This window comes from Pelodiscus sinensis, chromosome 6 (genome assembly GCF_052426305.1).
Source record: "Pelodiscus sinensis isolate ZL-2025 chromosome 6, ASM5242630v1, whole genome shotgun sequence".
Taxonomy (NCBI): domain Eukaryota; kingdom Metazoa; phylum Chordata; order Testudines; family Trionychidae; genus Pelodiscus; species Pelodiscus sinensis.
The window spans coordinates 546,275-566,838 of NC_143057.1; the positions used below are offsets into that span (position 1 = coordinate 546,275).

At 64.9% G+C, this 20,564-nt stretch overlaps 1 protein-coding gene across 2 annotated transcripts in view; it reads right to left on the reverse strand.

Annotated features, from left to right (window-relative positions):
* Nucleotides 1-5,870: 5,870 nt before the first annotated feature.
* The window catches only part of TBC1D2 (TBC1 domain family member 2), a 47,665-nt gene continuing 32,971 nt past the window's right edge, over nt 5,871-20,564 (reverse strand). Inside the window, exons 11-15 of one of the 2 annotated variants that reach the window (XR_012898877.2) lie at nt 18,884-19,004; nt 13,225-13,410; nt 9,314-9,435; nt 7,199-7,461; nt 5,871-6,168 (exon numbers count right to left, since the gene is read on the reverse strand). Coding sequence is in view for 1 of the 2 variants with exons in the window: in XM_075914996.2 (XP_075771111.2) it covers nt 7,260-7,461; nt 9,314-9,435; nt 13,225-13,410; nt 18,884-19,004 (631 nt within the window). In the remaining variant the exon portion in view is untranslated. Of the gene's footprint in view, nt 7,462-9,313; nt 9,436-13,224; nt 13,411-18,883; nt 19,005-20,564 lie in introns of both variants that reach the window. The other variant, XM_075914996.2, reaches the window with a different exon arrangement.

Below are 20,564 nucleotides of genomic sequence, written 5' to 3' on the forward strand. Positions count from 1 at the left end.
AGCAGAGGGGGGGGCAAGGGGCTGGTTTCTGTGCAAGTGGAAAGTTGGCACCTAGCCATGGTCTGCCTGCCCCAGAGCCAGCGCTCTGCTCCCGCGAGCCCTGAGGAGCAGCTGGCACTCCACACACTCCCCGCCAGCGTAGGGATGGGCCTCGGGGGGCCCTGCCATGCTCCATCGCCCAGCTGGATCGTGTGCATTGCGCTCGGTTCCCGCAGTGCGAGGAGGCAGATCTGGGTGCAAACGTGCTGCCCTTGTCTGGACTCTGGAGCCTGGCCTGGTCTGGGAACACGCGTGGGAGCTGCAGACACGGGGCTGGCTGCAGGGCTCGACCCCACAGGGGTGTGCACGTGTCTGCGCCCGGGCACCGCACGCAGAGCCCGAGGGATGGCGCTTTGCCACCCTGCGAGCGCTGGGATCGCACCACGGTGCTGCTCTGCTCTCAGCAGCCGGGGGCATCCTTGTGTGATGCCGCCCCAAGCATCAGCCGCAACCGGCTGCTGTGCCAGGCAACTGTCAGGATGGCGGCACGAGGCAGCATCCTGCCCTGGCGCCTTGACGCACGAAGGATCCGGTGCACGAGGGGGCAGCCGCCGCCCAGGCCACCGTGCAAGTGCACAGCCTGAGCACAGAGCTGGTCAGCACGTCTCACCACCAGAGCAGGGGCCGGCTCAGAGGCTCGGCTCCCCTGCCAGGAGCCCGGTGCTGGGGACTCCCCTGCCGGCTGTGCTGAAGGGACACGGTGGGGAGCGAATCCCGCCGCCCGCCCGCGGCTCCAGCTCGCAGCGTCGCTCCTGCGGCTCCCCCGGCAGTGTCAGCACGAGGGGAGAGGCAGGGCTGGATTGGGGGGGCTAACCTATGGGGCACCTGGTGGCAGCTGCAAGGGGCGCCGCACACCGGGGGGCCACGCAGGCGTTGTGCGCCCGCTGCCCAGGGCGCAGGAACGGCTCAAGCTGGCCCTGGGGAGAGGCAACGCTCAGGCTGGCAGGGCCTTCGCCAGGGTACAAGAAGATCCTTAAACGGCGCCCAGCAGCCCAGCCCCGGCCGGCGCGGGTCCTGGGCCACATCCCACGCGCAGGGCGGGAGACCCTGCCCCTCGGGGCTGCTGCCCTCGGCGAGCACAGCCTGGCCCAGGGTGCGCATGCACAGACAGGCTGGTCTCCTGCCCTCGTGCCCCATCTCTGCAGGCCGGGGGCTGCTCCAGCACTCAGGGGAGCCTGTCTGAAGAGGCCGGCTGCTCCTGAGGTTTCAGTGCTTGGTCCGCAGCAGGCAGCAGCCCTGTTGCCAGGGGCAAAGCGTGGCCTCTTGCGGATCCGCACGCTGCAATGGCCAGCCCTCGCTCTGTCACGAGCACCCCCGTGCGCCACACTCGCCCGTCTCCGCGCCCACCACGCACAAACTGCCCCCCCCTAGCCCCAGCCCCACCCCTTCCATTCAAGGCCCTCCCGCTTGGGGGCCGGGAGCCGGCCCGACACCACGTACCAACATTCATCAAGTGGCACCTGTGAAAATTACTCCTCAGCCTGCGCGACGGGCGTCTATCTAGGGAGCACGGCACAGAGCTGCCTACCAGACCCCAACGACCGGCGGCCAAGCGTGGATGGCGCTGGGAACACCAGGCACGCCCGCAGGGCCTCGCTACCCACGGCTGGTCACGCAGACGTTGGGCAGCTCCCAAACAGCCCCCACGCATCGCCCTTTGAAACTACAGGAGTCTGGATCCCTCCTCAGCACTGAGTCCAAACGCCAGCCAACGGGTGGGCCTGCCCGTTTCCAGAGGAGGCTGTCGGCAGGGTGACCCCCCGCGGCACAGGGCACGGTCACAAAGCACGTGCCACCCGTTGGGACAGGCCATGGGGCTAGGCCCCAAGAGCTACCAGAGACGACTGTTCCGGTTGAACCCTGAACCCCCAACTGCATCAACCAGCAGAGCCCCTGTGGCTGTGGGGCCCTTGGCGCCGACGCGGTTCAGTCCAGGCTCACGGCTCCGTGCGAGACGCTCCCACTGCACGACCAAGGCCCTTCCAATATTCATTGCAGAAAGCAAACCAGATCTCCCTCTTTGCAGTCGCATCACTCGCTTCCAGAGCGCGAGGCCAGGACTCCTGAGCATGCTGCCCGAGGGGCAGCCAGGCCCCGCCCTGGGCAAGGAAGCCATTCAGAGAGCCACGAGCCACTCCCTGCCCGCTGCAGGCCGGGTCGCACTGCTCGCCGGACAAGGTGCCCTCGGGTGCAAGCAGCTGATGGGGAGGCCAGAGGCAGCTGTGGTGGCGCAGCCTGGGCTGGCTGTGGCCTCGGGACGCAGTCTGGTGGGAAATGCACATGTAACCGCCCCCGGGCAGATTTGAACCTGGGTACAGGGGCCTCTACTCCCTGGCTGCCGAGGGCTCTTGACCCCACTGTTGCTGTGGCCTAGGTACCACGTGCACTAGGTGTGTGGTACACACACAGCAGCCGGGCTTTTCCGAGCCCTCGTCTACGGGATTTCTTTGCGCCCGTCTCTCGGAGGGCAGCAAGCAGCAGGGGCTGGCGTGTCTGCCCGTGTTCATGCAGGGTCCTGCTCCAGACCCAGCTGATTCCAAAGAGACCGCTCCGCGGAGCCCTGGCAGGGAAGTGTCCCGGGGCAGCCGGCAGGCTGAGCTGCGCTGAGAACGACTAAGGGCGGTGCCACGCTGCAGAGAGCGGCTGCAGCAGCCTCAGCGCCAGGGGACGCAGCAGCATTCTGGCCGTCTCCCGGCCCTGCTGAGCTCACGTCTCCAGCGTCTCCCTCACCGCCGCAGCCCCTCCCTGCAGCGACAGGACACACCGCAGCTGGAGCACGGCCAGTGGAGAGACAGGCCCTTAGTAGCTGCACCCAGGCTCTCGGGTAGCAAGACCCTTCCCCCGGCGCCTGGCTGCTCTGGCAGCATGACTAGCAAACAGCAAAGTCCACGTGGAGAAGTGAATGATTAATGCAGGGCGGCAGGGCTCCAATCGCTCCACAGCCTGGCGCTTCTGGCTCTGGGCGTGGCCCGTCTCCCTTGGCACCAGCAGCTCGCCAGGCGGGTGCCGGGGGGAGCAGCAGGAGAGCCAGCGGCACCCGCTGCAGGGGCGAGAGCAGACAGACACGGGGCCTAGCAGAGGCTGGAGAGCAGGATCCTGCACGTGCTCTTGGTCCCCGTTCTAGGCCGAGGGTGGACGGATGGACCATCACGAGCGTCCACCCGGGAGCCTGCCTGCGGTGCTGCAGCAAGGCCCCGGAGGAGTTTACGGAAAGCTTTGGACGTGGGCCCAAAACCAAGCAGCACGATGAAGCGGGAGCGGTTGCTTTCAACACTCGCTAGCTGCCAAACGAGTGACTTTCTGGAGGCCAAGGGAAGGCCACCGAGCGGGCCCCAGGACTCGTGTAATGCAGGCAGGCGGGCAGGCTGAACGGCCGCCCATCTTCAGACGACAACACGAATAACCGAGAAGCTTCGGCTTCTCGCTTAATCTTGTGGACTACACGCACCCACTTGCTGGCTCTGTGTCAGGCAGCAAGGGCGGGGAGCCACGAGGAGCTGGCGTGAAGCAGGCTCCCCACTAGCACTGGATCTGCCTGCTCCCCCCTCCTGGCTCTGTGTCAGGCAGCAAGGGTGGGGAGCCACGAGGAGCTGGCGTGAAGCAGGCTCCCCACTAGCACTGGATCTGCCTGCTCCCCCCTCCTGGCTCTGTGTCAGGCAGCAAGGGCGGGGAGCCACGAGGAGCTGGCGTGAAGCAGGCTCCCCACAAGCACTGGATCTGCCTGCTCCCCCTCCTGGCTCTGAAAGGAGGCGGCAGCGCGGAGGGTGAGGGGGCAGGCGAGAGCCGATATGTGCGGGAAGCCAGCTTTCAAGCAGGCTCCCTGTGTACGCCAGCCCCACAGACCCACTTGCCCTCCCCCCCCATGCTGCTGCCTCTATCAGAGGCTGCTGCGAAGCAAGCTCTGTCTGCAGGAGGGGGTCGGACCCCCCCACGGACAGAGGCTGCTCTGCCATCCACAGAGCAGCCTCTATCTGCGGCGAGCCTGGGACAGCCAAGGACAGAGGTTGGTCCACAGCAGCCGGTCTGCAGGGGGTCCGAGCTGCCCATGAACAGAGGCTGCTGCCACGGGGGGGGGGGGGGGGACACGCAGAGGCAGCAGCAGAGCGGCAGGCAGCTGTTATGCAGAGAGCTGGTTTTTAAACTGGCTGCTGCCTGCCGCCCCACGCTGCTGCCTCTGATCCAGAGGTAGCAACGTGGGGTGACGGGGTTCCCTGGCTGCCGGGCCCACCCCTGGGGACTAGCGAACAGTCGTGTGACCACTAGGATTTCATGCAGTTCCACCGTCTGTAACACCCCTAATCGCTGTCACACTTTGGGGTGCAACCCAGACCTACGGTGGGCTCTGTTACCAGCGGCCCTGTCACCCTGGCTTCCTTCAGTGCTGTGGCTTGGCCATGCACAGCCTGGAGACCAGCATGCAGACGCCCGGACTTCCACTGCCCAATAACTATCTGCAGTGACCCCACACTCCTCAATCCCAACGTTCCCCAAAGCCATCTCCCTGCCGTGCCCAACGCGCTCCTGGAGCGCTCCCAGAGGTGACGTTTCCTGCTTCTTTCAAGAGACAGCAACGGCGGCTTGTGCTCCTGCCTGGAGCTAACACTCACGCCAGTGAAGGAAAGCACCCGGCTCATTCGGACACAGAGAAACCGTTTCTTCGATTCCAAAGAGCAGTTTTAAGTGCGCTCAGGTCTCAGGGATACAAACAGAAGGGTGACGTACAAATGAGCAAAGCCAGGCGTTCCAGGCTAGGGTCCAACGGAGCACGCGACAGTCCTGGGGCAAGGGCGTTTCCTCCCCAGTCTTATTGTTCCAGTCGTGGCTGGGCTGGGGGTCTCTGCCCTCTCTGGACAGTCCAGGAAAGCTCGGAGCAGTCTCTCACCGAGTGCTTCCCCTGCTTCCAGAGGCTTCCCCCAGGCGCTGGCTCCGTCCGCTGTGGAGACTGTTAAGTGACCTTTCCCTCCACTTGCTCTCCCGCTGGCATGAAGCGAGGGCATTTCCTCGGCTTTGGGCACACGCGGCATCATTTACACGGGCAACACAGTCAAGCAAGGGGAACCTCATTCCTTTGTGTGGAAAAGTGCTGCTATCAACTCGCCCAACATGCCTGGCTTGGACACAGTTTGGTCTCAATCCCAGCACAGCGCTGTAGTCTTTTGTGGGCTGAGCAAACAGGCATCACGCCAGAATGGGCATGGTCGGTTCTTAGTTTTCCAACGACACCATTTAGATACAGAGTACAGCCAGAGGGAGGCTGTGTCTAGACTACAGGCTTTTTTGGGAACAAGCTTTTTTGGAAGAGATCTCCCAGAAAAACTTCTTCCAACAGAGCGCGCCCACACTACCAACGCACATCAAAAAAAGATCTGCTGCTTCGAAAGAGTGTCCCCACACTGAATGGACGCTATCGCGCACGTCAGCTGTGATTGCTATGGACAGAGTGGCCGCCTGTGCTTTCTCCTATTTCCTCTTCTTCCCAGAGAACTCCCTCATCCCCATCCACAGACGCCTTTTTCCGAAAGAGCTCTTCCACAAAAAGGCTTCTTCCTCGTAGAATGAGGATTACCAATGCCAGGAAAACCCCTCTGCGCTTTCGATTTTCTTTCAGAAGAACGCGATTGAGGTGTGGACATAATTGACATTTTTTCAGAAAAACGGCTGTTTTTCTAAAAAAAACCTCTGTAGTGTAGCTGCATGGTGCGGTCAGGCCAGCTAGAACGCTCTGCGTGGTACCAGGCACACCCCTGCCTTCTAGCATAGGGATGCTCTTGTGGTCAAAATTGCCAACTGCAAAAGTTCACAATTCAAGCGTCTGGCCTCCCAGAATCATGCAAGTGATTCAAAATTTTCATTTTTATTCCACTGCTGAAAACACAAGATTTTTCAAGATTTCAGAGACTAGCTTTTTCCTATTTCTACCAATTTCTCCTTTCCCCCCGAGTACAATAGATGAACATCTACATTCACTGTAACCTTTTTCTCTTGGGTTTTTTTGACTGACTTCAGAATTCATCCACAATTTCTCCCTTGTTGAGAAGTTGCAGAGTTAGAGCCCTCCAATGTTCCTTTGACTGTCCCGTCTCTTTTTTTCAAAGCTGAAAACTGTGGACATTGTTCATATTATTACATCTAGTGGCAAAAGAGGAGAAAAAAGAGTGGAAGGGGAATAAAGAAGATTTACATTGTTCACAATTTGTCAGGATTTGAAAAAACCCACATTTCATTCCAAATGAAAATGTCTGTATTATTTCAATTTGCATTTGGCCATTGAAAACTGGTGCCAAAGCAACCGTCTCCAATTAAAAAATCATTTTGAAAACCCCCCCATTTTTGACAGGAATATTTGGACCAGTTCTATTGAGCACATAGAGCCGAGTGGTGAATAGGTTGTCTCACTGCTGGGAAATCAAGCCAAAAAGTCAAAGGGACAACTGCCATTCTGGACCATGCTGAAGAAACAGGGAGAGATCAAAAGGCATCGTTTAAAAAATGGAAGTTAAACCTCCCTGGGCAACTTATTCCAGCGTTTAACCACCTTTACAGGCAGGAACTTTTTCCTAATGTCCACGCTAAACCTCCCTTGCTGCAGTTTAAGCCCATTGCTGCTTGTCCTGTCCTCAGAGGTCAACAAGAACAATTTTTCTTCTCCTTGTAACAATGCTAGGTACTATCAATCAATAAGCATCCTGTGATGCTTAGTTTCCCACCTTATTGTGCACACGTGACCCTAAGCACAACCTGCAGCGGGCCACGCGGATTGTTTCTTATGTATGTAGATGGACAATACTGCGCACAGCAACTTATTGCAAACTAAGATGTGTATCAGAGTGATGGGAAAGAGGGAAAACCCGCAGGGAACTCAGAACTGAAGTAGCATGAGGCCAAAGCGTTAGTGACCGAGCGGTTCGTTTACCGGCTTGGAGCAGGCCGAGGACCTTGTGAATTGCTCTGGTCTACGGCCTGCAGGCGGGGCCCTTGTCTAGGAGGGCGGGGTGGAACGGATGGGCCAGTTCAGCGAGGGAGACGGGACCTTCCCAAAGCAGGCCCAGCGATGGCTCCAAGCCTGCAGCTGAGTGCTGGGAGGCGTGGGCAGGACACAGGCCTCCCAGCTGAGCTCCACAGAGCCTCTGGGAGTACCCGCTGCACGGAGCCTGCTCACCTCCGGAGTTCCCATCTCTTCTGTGCGGAGCGTCGGGCCAGGGACGCAGCAATAAGCTGGGCTACATCTCCTCCTCCTCCTCACTGGCAGCTCCGTCCAGGGGCAAGGCTGCCTGCTCGGCTCGCTGTGCCACATACTGCGCTCGGATCCGCTCCAGCTGGCGCAGCTCTGCCTCCAGCTGCTCCCGGTGTGCGGCGCGCCGGCTCTGCAGCCCCTTCATCGGGAAGGGGTTCATGTCATGGAAGGCGATGCCCATCAGCTTCCTGCGGGAGAGGACCAGTGGGCTCAGCCGCGCGGCACTCGGCAAGCGACACGCCCACGCGCGTCTGCTGCCGGGTCCACCAGACACGTCTACACACGGGGCAGAGGCGGGAGCCGGGGCTCGCAGGGAGCCTGGGACACAGAAATAAGCCAGCAGCTCCTTCTCCGGCTGCACGGCCTCCTCCTCTGCACTAGCAGCGGCTTTCCCGCGAGGGCTGGGGGGACCCGGTGCTTGTGGGAAGCCATCTCTCCAGCTGGCTCTTCCCCGGCGCGGCTGCCTCTGTATGAGACAGCAGCCAGGTGGGGGGCCAGGCGGCTGCACGGGAGCTAGTGCTTGATGGGGGCGGGGGGGTGGTCTTAAATTGGCTCCTCGCGAGCCCCAGCTCCCCCCCATACCCATGTGGGGGCAGCGGGGGCGGGGCAGTGATGAGCAGGCAGCTCCGTGGGAGCCAGCTCCTGCCTCTCAGCCCCCTCCCCCTCTTGCTGCTGTGTGTGACCGAGGGGTTAACCGGGCCCATTGGCGAACGGTGCTCGGCTGTGTGCCCCTCCCAGCTGCACCAGGGCGGCCGGTCACCCGACTAACCCAGACGCCCCCCTTCTCAGTTACTGCTAGGGACTGCGCGCCTGCCGCCAGCACGTTGGTCAGCAGCCGGCTCAGTCCTGCTCACGCCGGGCCCGGAGCCCACCCGCCGCAGCTCTGCCCTGGACGTCGGCTCAGTCCTGCTCACGCCGGGCCCAGGACCCACCCCGCTGCAGCTCTGCCCTGGACGTCGGCTCAGTCCTGCTCACGCCGGGCCCAGGGCCCACCCGCCGCAGCTCTGCCCTGGACGTCGGCTCAGTCCTGCTCACGCCGGGCCCAGGACCCACCCCGCCGCAGCTCTGCCCTGGACGTCGGCTCAGTCCTGCTCACGCCGGGCCCAGGACCCACCCCCTGCAGCTCTGCCCTGGACGTGCATGAGGAGCCAGTCGGAGACCCCGGCTCAGTCCTGCTCACACCAGGCCCAGGACCCACCCGCTGCAGCTCTGCCCTTGACGTGCATGAGGAGCCAGGCGGGGACCCCGGCTCAGCCCGAGTTCTGGTTCACACCAGGTCCCAGAGCTCAGCCCCCCTCCAGGCAGGGGCTGCTGCCACCCCATGCGGCTGCCTCTGTCCCAGGGACAGCACCGCGAGGTGCCAGGCAGCCGGGCCACAAGGGGAGCTGGTTTTTAAACTGGTCCCCGTCGCAGACCGGCTCCCGCCTGGCACCCACTGGCTGCCGGCCCCCCCCGGGGACTACAGACGAGTCGAGTAGGCGACTATTCCGTGAAGCGATATTTAGCATCCCACGGTCCTAGTGTGCGAGAACGCCGCCCCTCCTGCCCTGGCCTTGGAGCACAGTGGGCAGCTCGTAGCCTGGCACCGGCAGGCCAGGAGACCCCCACCCAAGGGCCAATCAGCCGCGGGTGTCAGCCCCCCCTCGTGCAGCGTCGAGAGTCTCTGCCCCAGCAGGGGAAGGAGCCTGGGGGCGTCTCTCCAGGTGGGCACTGGCTGCTGGGAGGGGCTGGGCCTGGCCCCGAGCAGGCTCAGAGGCATGTCCCAGGGCGCCTCGCGGTGGGACTTGTCTGAGGCCCTGTTTCGGGAGAGGTTCCCCCCAAACCCTGCCTCCGTCAGCGCCCGCAGTGCACGCTCCACTGCGCGACTAGCAGGACCAAGGGGACCCCGGCCCGGCTGTCCCGCCACTGGCCCTCCGGGCTCTGCCTGGGGGGAGGCGCTGGGGGGCTTCTGGGCACGTGGCCAGTGGCCGCTCCTCCCCGCCCCGCAGGCGCCGCTCTGAACAGCCGTGCACGCCGGCGGCCGGGGGCAGCTCGGCTCACCTGCCGTCTCCGATGGTGCGGGTGAAAACGCGCAGGTACTGGTAGATCTCCGCGCCGTCCTGCAGCCGCACGATCGCCTCTTCGTTGTACTTGAAGATGGCAAGAGCGTAGCGGAAAATCACCTGCACAAGTTGAGATGGGCTCAGCGGGCTCAGCGCCCGGCCTCCGCCCACGGCCCAGGAGCTCCGGCACGGATGCACTATGGGACGTGCTGCGCACGAGGGGAGAGCCCCACGCCTCCTCTTCCCAACCCAAGACAGCCCCAGAAGAGCCTGTTGCTCCAGAAGCAAGAGGGGAGATGGAGCAGGGACCTTGGGGCAGGGCTGCAGGGGGAGCTCAGAGGGCTGGTGGGAGGCGGAGGGGAGGTTTAGCTGCGAGAGGAGTGGGCCCGGCTGCCCCAGCACCGACAAGGTGCCAGGGCAACGGGGGTGCGCGGTGCCGTGTGCGAGGGGAGGTGCGCAGGGTGCCAGGGCGAGGGGTGCTCGGTGCCGTGTGCGAGGGGAAGGGCGCAGGGTGCCAGGGCGAGGGGTGCGTGGTGCCGTGTGCGAGGGGAGGGGCACAGGATGCCAGGCCGAGGGGTGCGTGGTGCCGTGTGCGAGGGGAGGGGCGCAGGGTGCCAGGGCGAGGGGTGCGTGGTGCCGTGTGCGAGGGGAGGGGCGCAGGATGCCAGGCCGAGGGGTGCGTGGTGCCGTGTGCGAGGGGAGGGGCGCAGGGTGCCAGGGCGAGGGGTGCTCGGTGCCATGTGCGAGGGGAGGGGCGCAGGGTGCCAGGGCGAGGGGTGCTCGGTGCCGTGTGCGAGGGGAGGGGCGCAGGGTGCCAGGGCGAGGGGTGCTCGGTGCCGTGTGCGAGGGGAGGGGCGCAGGGTGCCAGGCCGAGGGGGGTGCGTGGTGCCGTGTGCGAGGGGAGGGGCGCAGGGTGCCAGGGCAAGGGGTGCGTGGTGCCGTGTGCGAGGGGAAGGGCGCAGGATGCCAGGCCGAGGGGGGTGCGTGGTGCCATGTGCGAGGGGAGGGGCGCAGGGTGCCAGGCCGAGGGGGGTGCGTGGTGCCGTGTGCGAGGGGAGGGGCGCAGGGTGCCAGGCCGAGGGGGGTGCGTGGTGCCGTGTGCGAGGGGAGGGGCGCAGGGTGCCAGGGCGAGGGGTGCGTGGTGCCGTGTGCGAGGGGAGGGGCGCAGGGTGCCAGGGCGAGGGGTGCGTGGAGCCGTGTGCGAGGGGAGGGGTGCAGGGTGCCAGGGCGAGGGGTGCGTGGTGCCGTGTGCGAGGGGAGGGGCGCAGGGTGTCAGGGCGAGGGGGGTGCTCGGTGCCGTGTGCGAGGGGAGGGGTGCAGGGTGCCAGGGCGAGGGGTGCGTGGTGCCGTGTGTGAGGGGAGGGGCGCAGAGTGCCAGGGCGAGGGGGGTGCGCGGTGCCGTGTGCGAGGGGAGGGGCGCAGGGTGCCAGGGCGAGGGGTGCGTGGTGCCGTGTGCGAGGGGAGGGGCGCAGGGTGCCAGGGCGAGGGGTGCGTGGTGCCGTGTGCGAGGGGAAGGGCGCAGGGTGCCAGGGCGAGGGGTGCGTGGTGCCGTGTGCGAGGGGAGGGGCGCAGGGTGCCAGGGCGAGGGGTGCGTGGTGCCGTGTGCGAGGGGAAGGGCGCAGGGTGCCAGGGCGAGGGGTGCGTGGTGCCGTGTGCGAGGGGAAGGGCGCAGGGTGCCAGGGCGAGGGGTGCGTGGTGCCGTGTGCGAGGGGAGGGGCGCAGGGTGCCAGGGCGAGGGGTGCGCGGTGCCGTGTGCGAGGGGAGGGGCGCAGGGTGCCAGGACGAGGGGTGCTCGGTGCCGTGTGCGAGGGGAGGGGCGCAGGGTGCCAGGGCGAGGGGTGCGTGGTGCCGTGTGCGAGGGGAGGGGCGCAGGGTGCCAGGGCGAGGGGTGCTCGGTGCCGTGTGCGAGGGGAAGGGCGCAGGATGCCAGGCCGAGGGGTGCGTGGTGCCGTGTGCGAGGGGAGGGGCGCAGGGTTCCAGGGCGAGGGGTGCGTGGTGCCGTGTGCGAGGGGAGGGGTGCAGGGTGCCAGGGCGAGGGGTGCGTGGTGCCATGTGCGAGGGGAGGGGTGCAGGGTGCCAGGGCGAGGGGTGCGTGGTGCTGTGTGCGAGGGGAGGGGTGCAGGGTGCCAGGGCGAGGGGTGCGTGGTGCCGTGTGCGAGGGGAGGGGCGCAGGGTGCCAGGGTGAGGGGTGCGTGGTGCCGTGTGCGAGGGGAGGGGCGCAGGATGCCAGGCCGAGGGGGGTGCGTGGTGCCGTGTGCGAGGGGAGGGGCGCAGGGTGCCAGGGCGAGGGGTGCGTGGTGCCGTGTGCGAGGGGAGGGGTGCAGGGTGCCAGGGCGAGGGGTGCGTGGTGCCGTGTGCGAGGGGAGGGGCGCAGGGTGTCAGGCCGAGGGGTGCGTGGTGCCGTGTGCGAGGGGAGGGGCGCAGGGTGCCAGGGCGAGGGGGGTGCGTGGTGCCGTGTGCGAGGGGAGGGGCGCAGGGTGCCAGGGCGAGGGGTGCGTGGTGCCGTGTGCGAGGGGAGGGGCGCAGGGTGCCAGGGTGAGGGGTGCGTGGTGCCGTGTGCGAGGGGAGGGGCGCAGGGTGCCAGGGCGAGGGGGGTGCGTGGTGCCGTGTGCGAGGGGAGGGGCGCAGGGTGTGCCCGCCGCGCGTGTCCCCTCCGGGCAGGCGCAGCTCTGAACCCGCGTGCCCGCTGCGCATGTCCCCTCTGGGTGGGCGCGGCTCTGAACCCGCGTGCCTGCCGCGCGTGTCCCCTCCGGGTGGGCGCGGCTCTGAACCCGCGTGCTCGCCGCGCGTGTCCCCTCCGGGCGGGCGCGGCTCTGAACCCGCGTGCCCGCCGCGCGTGTCCCCTCCGGGCGGGCGCGGCTCTGAACCCGCGTGCCCGCTGCGCGTCTCCCCTCCGGGCGGGCGCGGCTCTGAACCCGTGTGCCCGCCGCGCGTGTCCCCTCCAGGCGGGCGCGGCTCTGAACCCGCGTGCCCGCCGCGCGTGTCCCCTCCAGGCGGGCGCGGCTCTGAACCCGCGTGCCCGCCGTGCGTGTCCCCTCCAGGCGGGCGCGGCTCTGAACCCGCGTGCCCGCCGCGCGTGTCCCCTCCAGGCGGGCGCGGCTCTGAACCCGCGTGCCCGCCGCGCGTGTCCCCTCCAGGCGGGCGCGGCTCTGAACCCGCGTGCCCGCCGCGCGCGTCCCCTCCAGGCGGGCGCGGCTCTGAACCCGCGTGCCCGCTGCGCGTCCCCTCCAGGCGGGCGCGGCTCTGAACCCGTGTGCCCGCTGCGCGTGTCCCCTCCAGGCGGGCGCGGCTCTGAACCCGCGTGCCCGCTGCGCGTCTCCCCTCCAGACGGGCGCGGCTCTGAACCTGCGTGCCCTGCGCGTGTCCCCTCCAGGCGGGCGCGGCTCTGAACCCATGTGCCTGCTGCGCGTGTCCCCTCCAGGCGGGCGCGGCTCTGAACCTATGTGCCTGCCGCGCGTGTCCCCTCCAGGCGGGCGCGGCTCTGAACCCGTGTGCCCTGCGCGTGTCCCCTCCAGGCGGGCGCGGCTCTGAACCCGTGTGCCCGCCGCACGTGTCCCCTCCAGGCGGGCGCGGCTCTGAACCCGCGTGCCCTGCGCGTGTCCCCTCCAGGCGGGCGCGGCTCTGAACCCGCGTGCCCTGCGCGTGTCCCCTCCAGGCGGGCGCGGCTCTGAACCCGTGTGCCCTGCGCGTGTCCCCTCCAGGCGGGCGCGGCTCTGAACCCGTGTGCCCTGCGCGTGTCCCCTCCAGGCGGGCGCGGCTCTGAACCCGCGTGCCCTGCGCGTGTCCCCTCCAGGCGGGCGCGGCTCTGAACCCGCGTGCCCTGCGCGTGTCCCCTCCAGGCGGGCGCGGCTCTGAACCCGTGTGCCCTGCGCGTGTCCCCTCCAGGCGGGCGCGGCTCGGGGCTCCTACCTTCGTCCCCTCGTACAGGAAGGCGTCCCAGACGCGCAGGAGGATGTCGCTGGCCAGGCTGTCGACGAAGGCCACCAGGAACCAGTTGAAGGTGATCAGCGAGACGTCAATGCGGTGCCGCTCCAGGTGAGCCGCCAGCCTGGGCAGCTTTTCCCACAGGAAGTCTTTGAAGACCCTTTGATCCACCTGGGATTGAGAAGCAGGAGGCCGTGAGCCAGGGCAGGTGCGTGGTTGGCCGGGCTCTGCCTCCTCCCTCGTGAGCTGCGGGGCAGGCTGGCCTGGGACGTCAGTGCTGTGCTGGGGCAGCGCCGTGCTCCACAGGCCGGCAGCCCGAGGGCCATGCAGGGGAGCCCGAGGCCCTGCCTGGCGTGAGCAGGGCAGGCCGAGTTCGTACCCCCCCCCCGGCACACTCGTTCCCAGAGGGCTGAAGAGCTGCCAGCACGGGGCCCCCAGCATGGCCTGGCAGCGCCGGTTCCTGCACCCTCCTGCTGGGCGTACCTGACACTCCCCGAAAGACCCACCCAGCCCCGTCTGCGGCCACAGCTTCCCTGCTGGGCCTCCCCAGCCCAAGCTGCTGAGTCTCAGGGCTGGCTGCATGTGGATCCTTCTCCCGGGCCCTGGCGGCGGCTGCGTGCGGGAGGCAGGGTCTCTGCCACTGCCCTGCTGGGACTGCCAAGAGCTCTTCAGGCAGCACCGAGCACAGCTGAGCCTGGGCAGCCCGACGGCGGAGGCGGCAGAGGGTCTGAATCTGATAAACACGCCAAGAACACAACACACGCCAATCCTGGGACTCAACCAGGGCTACTCAACACGTGGCCCGTGGCCCATTGTTTGCGGCCCGCGGTGCAGTTTGGATTGACACGGGGCTCAACACGCAGCCCGAGGGCGGGAGCCAGAACTAAAAGGCGTCAATGGGATGGTCCTCTGCTGAGATGCGCTTTAGTCGTTACATTGCTCAGTCCAAGTGCTGTCACAGGGTAGAAATCGGGTCAATGTTGCATTTGATTAGTACCAGCAGAACTGACTGAAATGGGCCTGAGTGTTGTGTAGTCCTGCCTTAATCTTTGTATTCATGCCCGTCAGTGTGCAATAAGATATTTGCATATATTTGCATATATTTGCATGTCCATGCAACCACTCTTAAGGTGCGGCCCTCGGCATGTGCTGTGAGTATCATCGTGGCCCCGGGGCTTCCAGAGTTGAGTAGCCCTGCTCTGAACACACAGGCTGACCCAATGAACGCCAACACTGCCATCCTCAGTCCAGCGCAGCCACTGCGGATGTAAATGCCTCTGATCTCTGCCGACTCAGGGAAGGGACTGACCGGACAGAGGCATGGGCGAGCCGGGCAGCTGCCCAGGGCTCCAACTGATGGGGGGCGCTTCACGGCAGCTGTAAGAGGCGCCCGGCATCCCTTACAGCTGCCATCAGGCGGCGCGCGCCCGGCTCCCGCTGCGCTGGCCAGCAACGCCCTTCCCCCCACAGCCATGGGGCTCTACACGGCCCGGCGCGCGCGCCAGCAGCAACCACTGGGCCGGACTTGGGCCGTGCGCTGTGCGCCCCGGGGGTGGGCCCGCTCCCTGGGTGGGTCCGCGCATGCGCCCGGGGGTGGCGCCACACACCCGTGCCCGGGGCGCCAGAGTGCCTCGGGCCGGCCCTGGTACAGATCATGCTTGGACTGAGGCGTAAAAGGGAAGTGAGAAATCCATGGAGCGCAATGGGATTGAATGCAAGAGATGGTGCGATATGGGCGCTCTCATTACTTTCGTCAAGGGACATCGTGGCAGGTCGGAACCTGCGCGGCCAGGTGAAAGGGTCACTGTTGTAGCTCTCTCGGAGTCGGCCAGAGAACTGCCCACAGCCAGAATCCCAGCGGAATGGGGAGGGTTTGAAGGGGATACGCTGGTCGGGGTCCTGGATTTCACTTCTGTTGCCATTGGGTTGGAAATAGCAGAGTAACTATGCCTTATCAAGGTCCCGTCACAGCCAGATCCCAAGGGAAGTATGGTTCTGAGGCTGGCTGGACCATCGGGCTCCGTGGGTCACGGGAGACGGCAGTAAGGGAGGCTGCAATGGGCAGGAGGAGCGCTGACCAGCACGGGGGCAAGGGGTCACATTCAGGTAGTCAGCAAAGGGGCTGGCCGGGGGCTGGAGAAACACTCCGGACAGTGGGTTGAAATCTGAACTGGGTCTAGGTTCCCTGCCTGCTCGCGGTGCGGGAGAGAAACCAGGAGTCGGGAGGCACAGGGCGATGGAAACCCAGGCAGGACGCCGTGTCCCTGAGGAATGGGGAGCAGGGAGTGGACTGAGCAGAGAGGGGACTGGGAGTACAAGGAGAAGTAGACCTAGTCACGTTCAGGGTAACTTTTCTTTATTTTGTGGTTTGGGTTTGAACTGCTTTGTTTGAATCTCTGCCTCCCCTCCCCCTTTACTAGCTCACACTGTGCCCAGAGATTTTCTCTGTGTTTTCAGGGCTACGTCTAGACTGGCATGATTTCCCGCAAATGCTTTTAATGGAAAAGTTTTCTGTTAAAAGCATTTTCGGAAAAGAGCGTCTAGATTGGCAGGACGCTTTTCCGCAAAAAAGCCCCAATCGCCATTTTCGTCATCAGGGATTTTTTGCGCAAAACAAATCTGAGCTGTCTACACTGGCCCTTTTGTGCAAAAGGACTTTTGCCCGAACGGGAGCAGCCTAGTATTTCAGTGGCCCCAGAGGGAAATGATATCCCACTAGGAAGGGCCAAGAACGGGGCTAGAATCCAGTCCCAGCTGGGGAGATTTCATGCAAAACAGGCTGCTGTGTAGCGACTCTCCTGTGGGGGAACCTCCTCATGGGGGAGCTCAAGCAGCCTGCAATCCCTGAGGACTGGAGCGACTTGCTGAAGTTAGCGCAGGCTGGCGCGTGTGGAGGGCGTCTGGCTGGCGCGTGTGGAGGGCGTCTGGCTGGCGCGTGTGGAGGGCGTCTGGCTGGCGCGTGTGGAGGGCGTCTGGCTGGCGCGTGTGGAGGGCGTCTGGCTGGCGCGTGTGGAGGGCGTCTGGCTGACGCGTGTGGAGGGCGTCTGGCTGGCGCGTGTGGAGGGCGTCTGGCTGGCGCGTGTGGAGGGCGTCTGGCTGGCGCGTGTGGAGGGCGTCTGGCTGACGCGTGTGGAGGGCGTCTGGCTGACGTGTGTGGAGGGCGTCTGGCTGACGTGTGTGGAGGGCGTCTGGCTGGCGCGTGTGGAGGGCGTCTGGCTGGCGCGTGTGGAGGGCGTCTGGCTGGCGCGTGTGGAGGGCGTCTGGCTGGCGTGTGTGGAGGGCGTCTGGCTGGCGCGTGTGGAGGGCGTCTGGCTGGCGCGTGTGGAGGGCGTCTGGCTGGCGCGTGTGGAGGGCGTCTGGCTGGCGCGTGTGGAGGGCGTCTGGCTGGCGCGTGTGGAGGGCGTCTGGCTGGCGCGTGTGGAGGGCGTCTGGCTGACGTGTGTGGAGGGCGTCTGGCTGGCGTGTGTGGAGGGCGTCTGGCTGGCGTGTGTGGAGGGCGTCTGGCTGACGTGTGTGGAGGGCGTCTGGCTGGCGCGTGTGGAGGGCGTCTGGCTGGCGCGTGTGGAGGGCGTCTGGCTGGCGCGTGTGGAGGGCGTCTGGCTGGCGCGTGTGGAGGGCGTCTGGCTGGCGTGTGTGGAGGGCGTCTGGCTGACGTGTGTGGAGGGCGTCTGGCTGGCGCGTGTGGAGGGCGTCTGGCTGGCGCGTGTGGAGGGCGTCTGGCTGACGTGTGTGGAGGGCGTCTGGCTGGCGTGTGTGGAGGGCGTCTGGCTGGCGTGTGTGGAGCTGAAGCTGCATTTCTGCGGGTCTTCGCTTTTTGGAACTGAGAGATGGTTGCAGGAGCTGTGATCTGTGCCAGAAGCACAAAGTGGTAAAGGGACCCAGTAAGGCGCCGGCGCCTTCCCCTTTCCCCGTTACCGGCGAGACATTGGCTCGAGTCCTGTGGCTGCTGCAGGCCCAGCCCTACAACTCCAGGAGTGGGAGGAGGAATACCCCAAGCACGCCAGGGTTGCCGCGGTGCGTGACGCTGAGGCAGACAGTGGTGCTTAGAGAAATGGCGTCAGACTGTCTGGCTTTAGGGGCCACGGGGACTGGGTGGGGGAAACCCCTGGAACTGCCCTCCACTGCCGACAGACAAGCGTCCAGTGGAAGGTGCCGCGGGACCTTGGACTCGGCTGTGAAAACGTCTGCGGGCGGCTCCAGACCAGCACAAGGTTCTGCTGCCACCAGAGTGCAGCGGTGCGCTCCAAGAATCCCTCGAGCTGCTCTGGGACAGGCGGGGCGGGGCCGGAGACCCCTGGTCGGAGAAGGTACCGCTGAGGAGAAAGCACAGCCAGGGGCGGAGCCTGAGTGTCTCCTCTGAGTGCCCTGCCTGGCTCCTGTGGGGGATACCTGGCTGTGGGCATGACGTACCTTGGCTACGGCAGAGCTTTGCCAGCCAGGGTATAGCAACACCAAAATCATAAGACCGGCCGCACTGGGTCAGGCCAAGGGTCCATCCAGCCTACAATATTCTTGGCAGCACGTTACAGAAGCGTGGCTGAGCTGAATGGATGGTGAGCTGGACAGAGCTGGCTAGACCGTTGGGCTCCATGGATAATGATCCACAGTTTGATGTGTAGCTGGCAGCCGGTGCCAAGCCAAGTGTCCCAGCGTCTGGCCCTGGGGCCGGTTTTGTTCCACATCTTCATTAATGGCTGGAGGAGGGGCTGGGCTGCGCCCTCAGCACGTTTGCGGATGACACTGAGCTGGGGAGAGGTAGGGACGCTGGAGGGCCGGGACAGGCTGCAGAGTGACCTAGGCACATTGAGCCACCAGAAATCTCAAGACGTTCAAACAAGGACACGTGCAGAGTCCTTGCTACAGGCCCTGCAGCAATCATACTGGGCTGCACTAGCCGGAGCGTTGCCAGCACAGCAAGGGAAACCATCACCCCCTATTCTGCACATCTGGAGTGCTGCAGCCAGTTTGGCTCCCCATCACAGAAAGGATGTGGACAAATTGGAGAGGCCAACGGAGGGCAGGGAAAATGATTAGGGGGCACATGACCTATGAGGAGGGGCTGAGGGAACTGGGCTTACTTAGCCTGCAGAAGGAAAGACAGAGCGGGGACTGGAGAGCAGCCTTCAACTCCCTGAAGGGAGGTTCCAAAGAGGCTGGAGAGAGGCTGTTCTCAGTAGTGATGGATGCAGAACGAGGAGCAATGGGCTCAAGTTGTGGTGGGAGAGTCTAGGTTGGTTAGTAGGAAAAACTATTTCTCTGGGGGGGGGAAGCGCTGGGCTGGGTTCCCGAGGGAGGGGTGGAGTCTCCATCCCTAGAGGTGTTTAAGTCCCGGCTTGACCAAGCCCTGGCCGGGTTGATTGAGTTGGGTCGGCCCTGCTTTGGGAGGGGCTGGACTCGGTGACCTGCTGAGGTCTCTGCCAATCCTGATCCTCTATGGTTCCAACTTGTGCGAGTCCCAAGGATTTGCTGGGCAGCAAGGGTCAGACTCTCACGGGCGCTATGCCAGTGGTGCCAAGGAACCCTGACTTTGGCTCCCACCGGAGGGTTGCACAGCACCCAGCATTCTGCCAGGGGACAGGCTGCGAGAGTTGACTATGTCCTTTAACAGTGCGCACACCCCGATGCAGCTGGATCCCCTGCTCACCTGTGACGCTAGCAACATGCTGCTGTAGTAATCCACCGGCATCAGATTCTCCACAATGTGAACCAGGCACCAGAATGCACTTTCCTCCTCTTCTAGGACCAGGAGAGCGATGGCTGCCAACCTGTATGGACAGCCACCATGAGACAAAGGGCATCACCTGTGAGCTGGACCCACCTGCAGCAGCACTGGGGGGCCAATCAGAGATTCTTGGCAGGCTTTGGTCTTCTGGCTTCAGGTTTTGCATTAAATCAATTGTGTGGCTTGTGTGTGTTGCCTGGTTGTAGAGCTCTTTGAATTTCCAGTTACCACCTTTTAGGGATGTAAAATCCCAGTTAGCATTTAAGTGGGATCCTGTGGGACGGGGTGGGACCCACTGAGCCCCGCTGGGACACCGGTTAACTAGCTACCCGTTAACGTCCTACTCTCTTTAGGGCTGACAAGTCCTCTGCTGCAGGATCGGGCCCAGTATTTCACATACCCGAGGGTAGGGGACGCTGACGTGCACAGGTGCAGCACTCCCTTGTACATTTACAAATACAGTTGATTTATACATGTCGCACAGTCACACAGCCCAGCACCGTAGGACAGAGAGTGTACAGCTGCATTTCCTTCTACTCGATCCATTCCTGCTACAGCAGCCTGCAGTGTTAGGCAGAGGGGACAGGATGCGGGCGCCCTGGTGGCTGTTCCAGCGAGAGCTGCGCGAGCTTGGCTAACGCCAGCAGGGAGCTCCCAAAAGAGCTGGCAGGGACCCGCGTTGCAGCAGGACAGGACCCGCAGGAAGTCTGAAGTTACTTTCACCACTTGTGATACAGCCAAACCGCCAATCTAGGCTGACTAACGGCCTGTAATAAACACCGACTCACACCTGAGGGGTAAGAGAGCTCTGGATCTCCAGGCAGGCAGTGAGCGCGCCTCTCCCCGAGAGCAGGGCTGGGGGAGCCGACTCCAGAGCAGGCACTAGAGGCCAGGCAGGGCCAAGCAGCGGCGTTGCACTCGCATCAGGGCAGGGCTCCACTTCCCTCCTCGGGCAGCGGGCGGGGGGGCCCTGCCTTCACAACCTGGGATGCACGACCCACCCGCATTCTGCCTCCAGCTCCAGGAGGGCCACTGGGCTTCGGCACTGCTGAGGCTGGGGCCGCCTGCCACCCGTGCTCTGAGCCGGGGAGCTCTGCAGGGGGCTGGAGGCTTGCCCCGGCGACAGGGGTTGGGCTTGGCGCCCGTGGGGAGCCGGGCCACGGGCAGAAGGAGCAGGGCTGGGGCCTTGCCTCTCCCAGCCCCCATTCACCCCCGCCCCTTCCCTCCCATCGCCTCGGCCCTGCCCCTCCGCTCGGCTCAGCCTCAGGGGAGCGGATGGTGCTGTGCGCTGGACAGGGCCTTCCAGGGGCAGCCTGCAGAGCCCCAGGCCTGTCGAGCACACCAGCCAGCCCTCGGCAGCCACGCGCTGGGCACAGCACACACAGCTGGGGGCGGGAAGGGGAGGCGCGGTGCTTCCCAGTAGCTACGCCACGAGGGGAGAGCCACCAGCACAGCCGTGCCCCACGCGTGGCAAGCCTCGGTCATCGCCCCGCTCCAGGCCTGGCCCTTCCCATGGCGTGGGCACAGGGGCTGGCGGGCACAGGGGGGCAGGCAGAAAGCGCAGAGCAAGGACAGTGGAGCCAGGCCATCCCGGCTGCCAAGC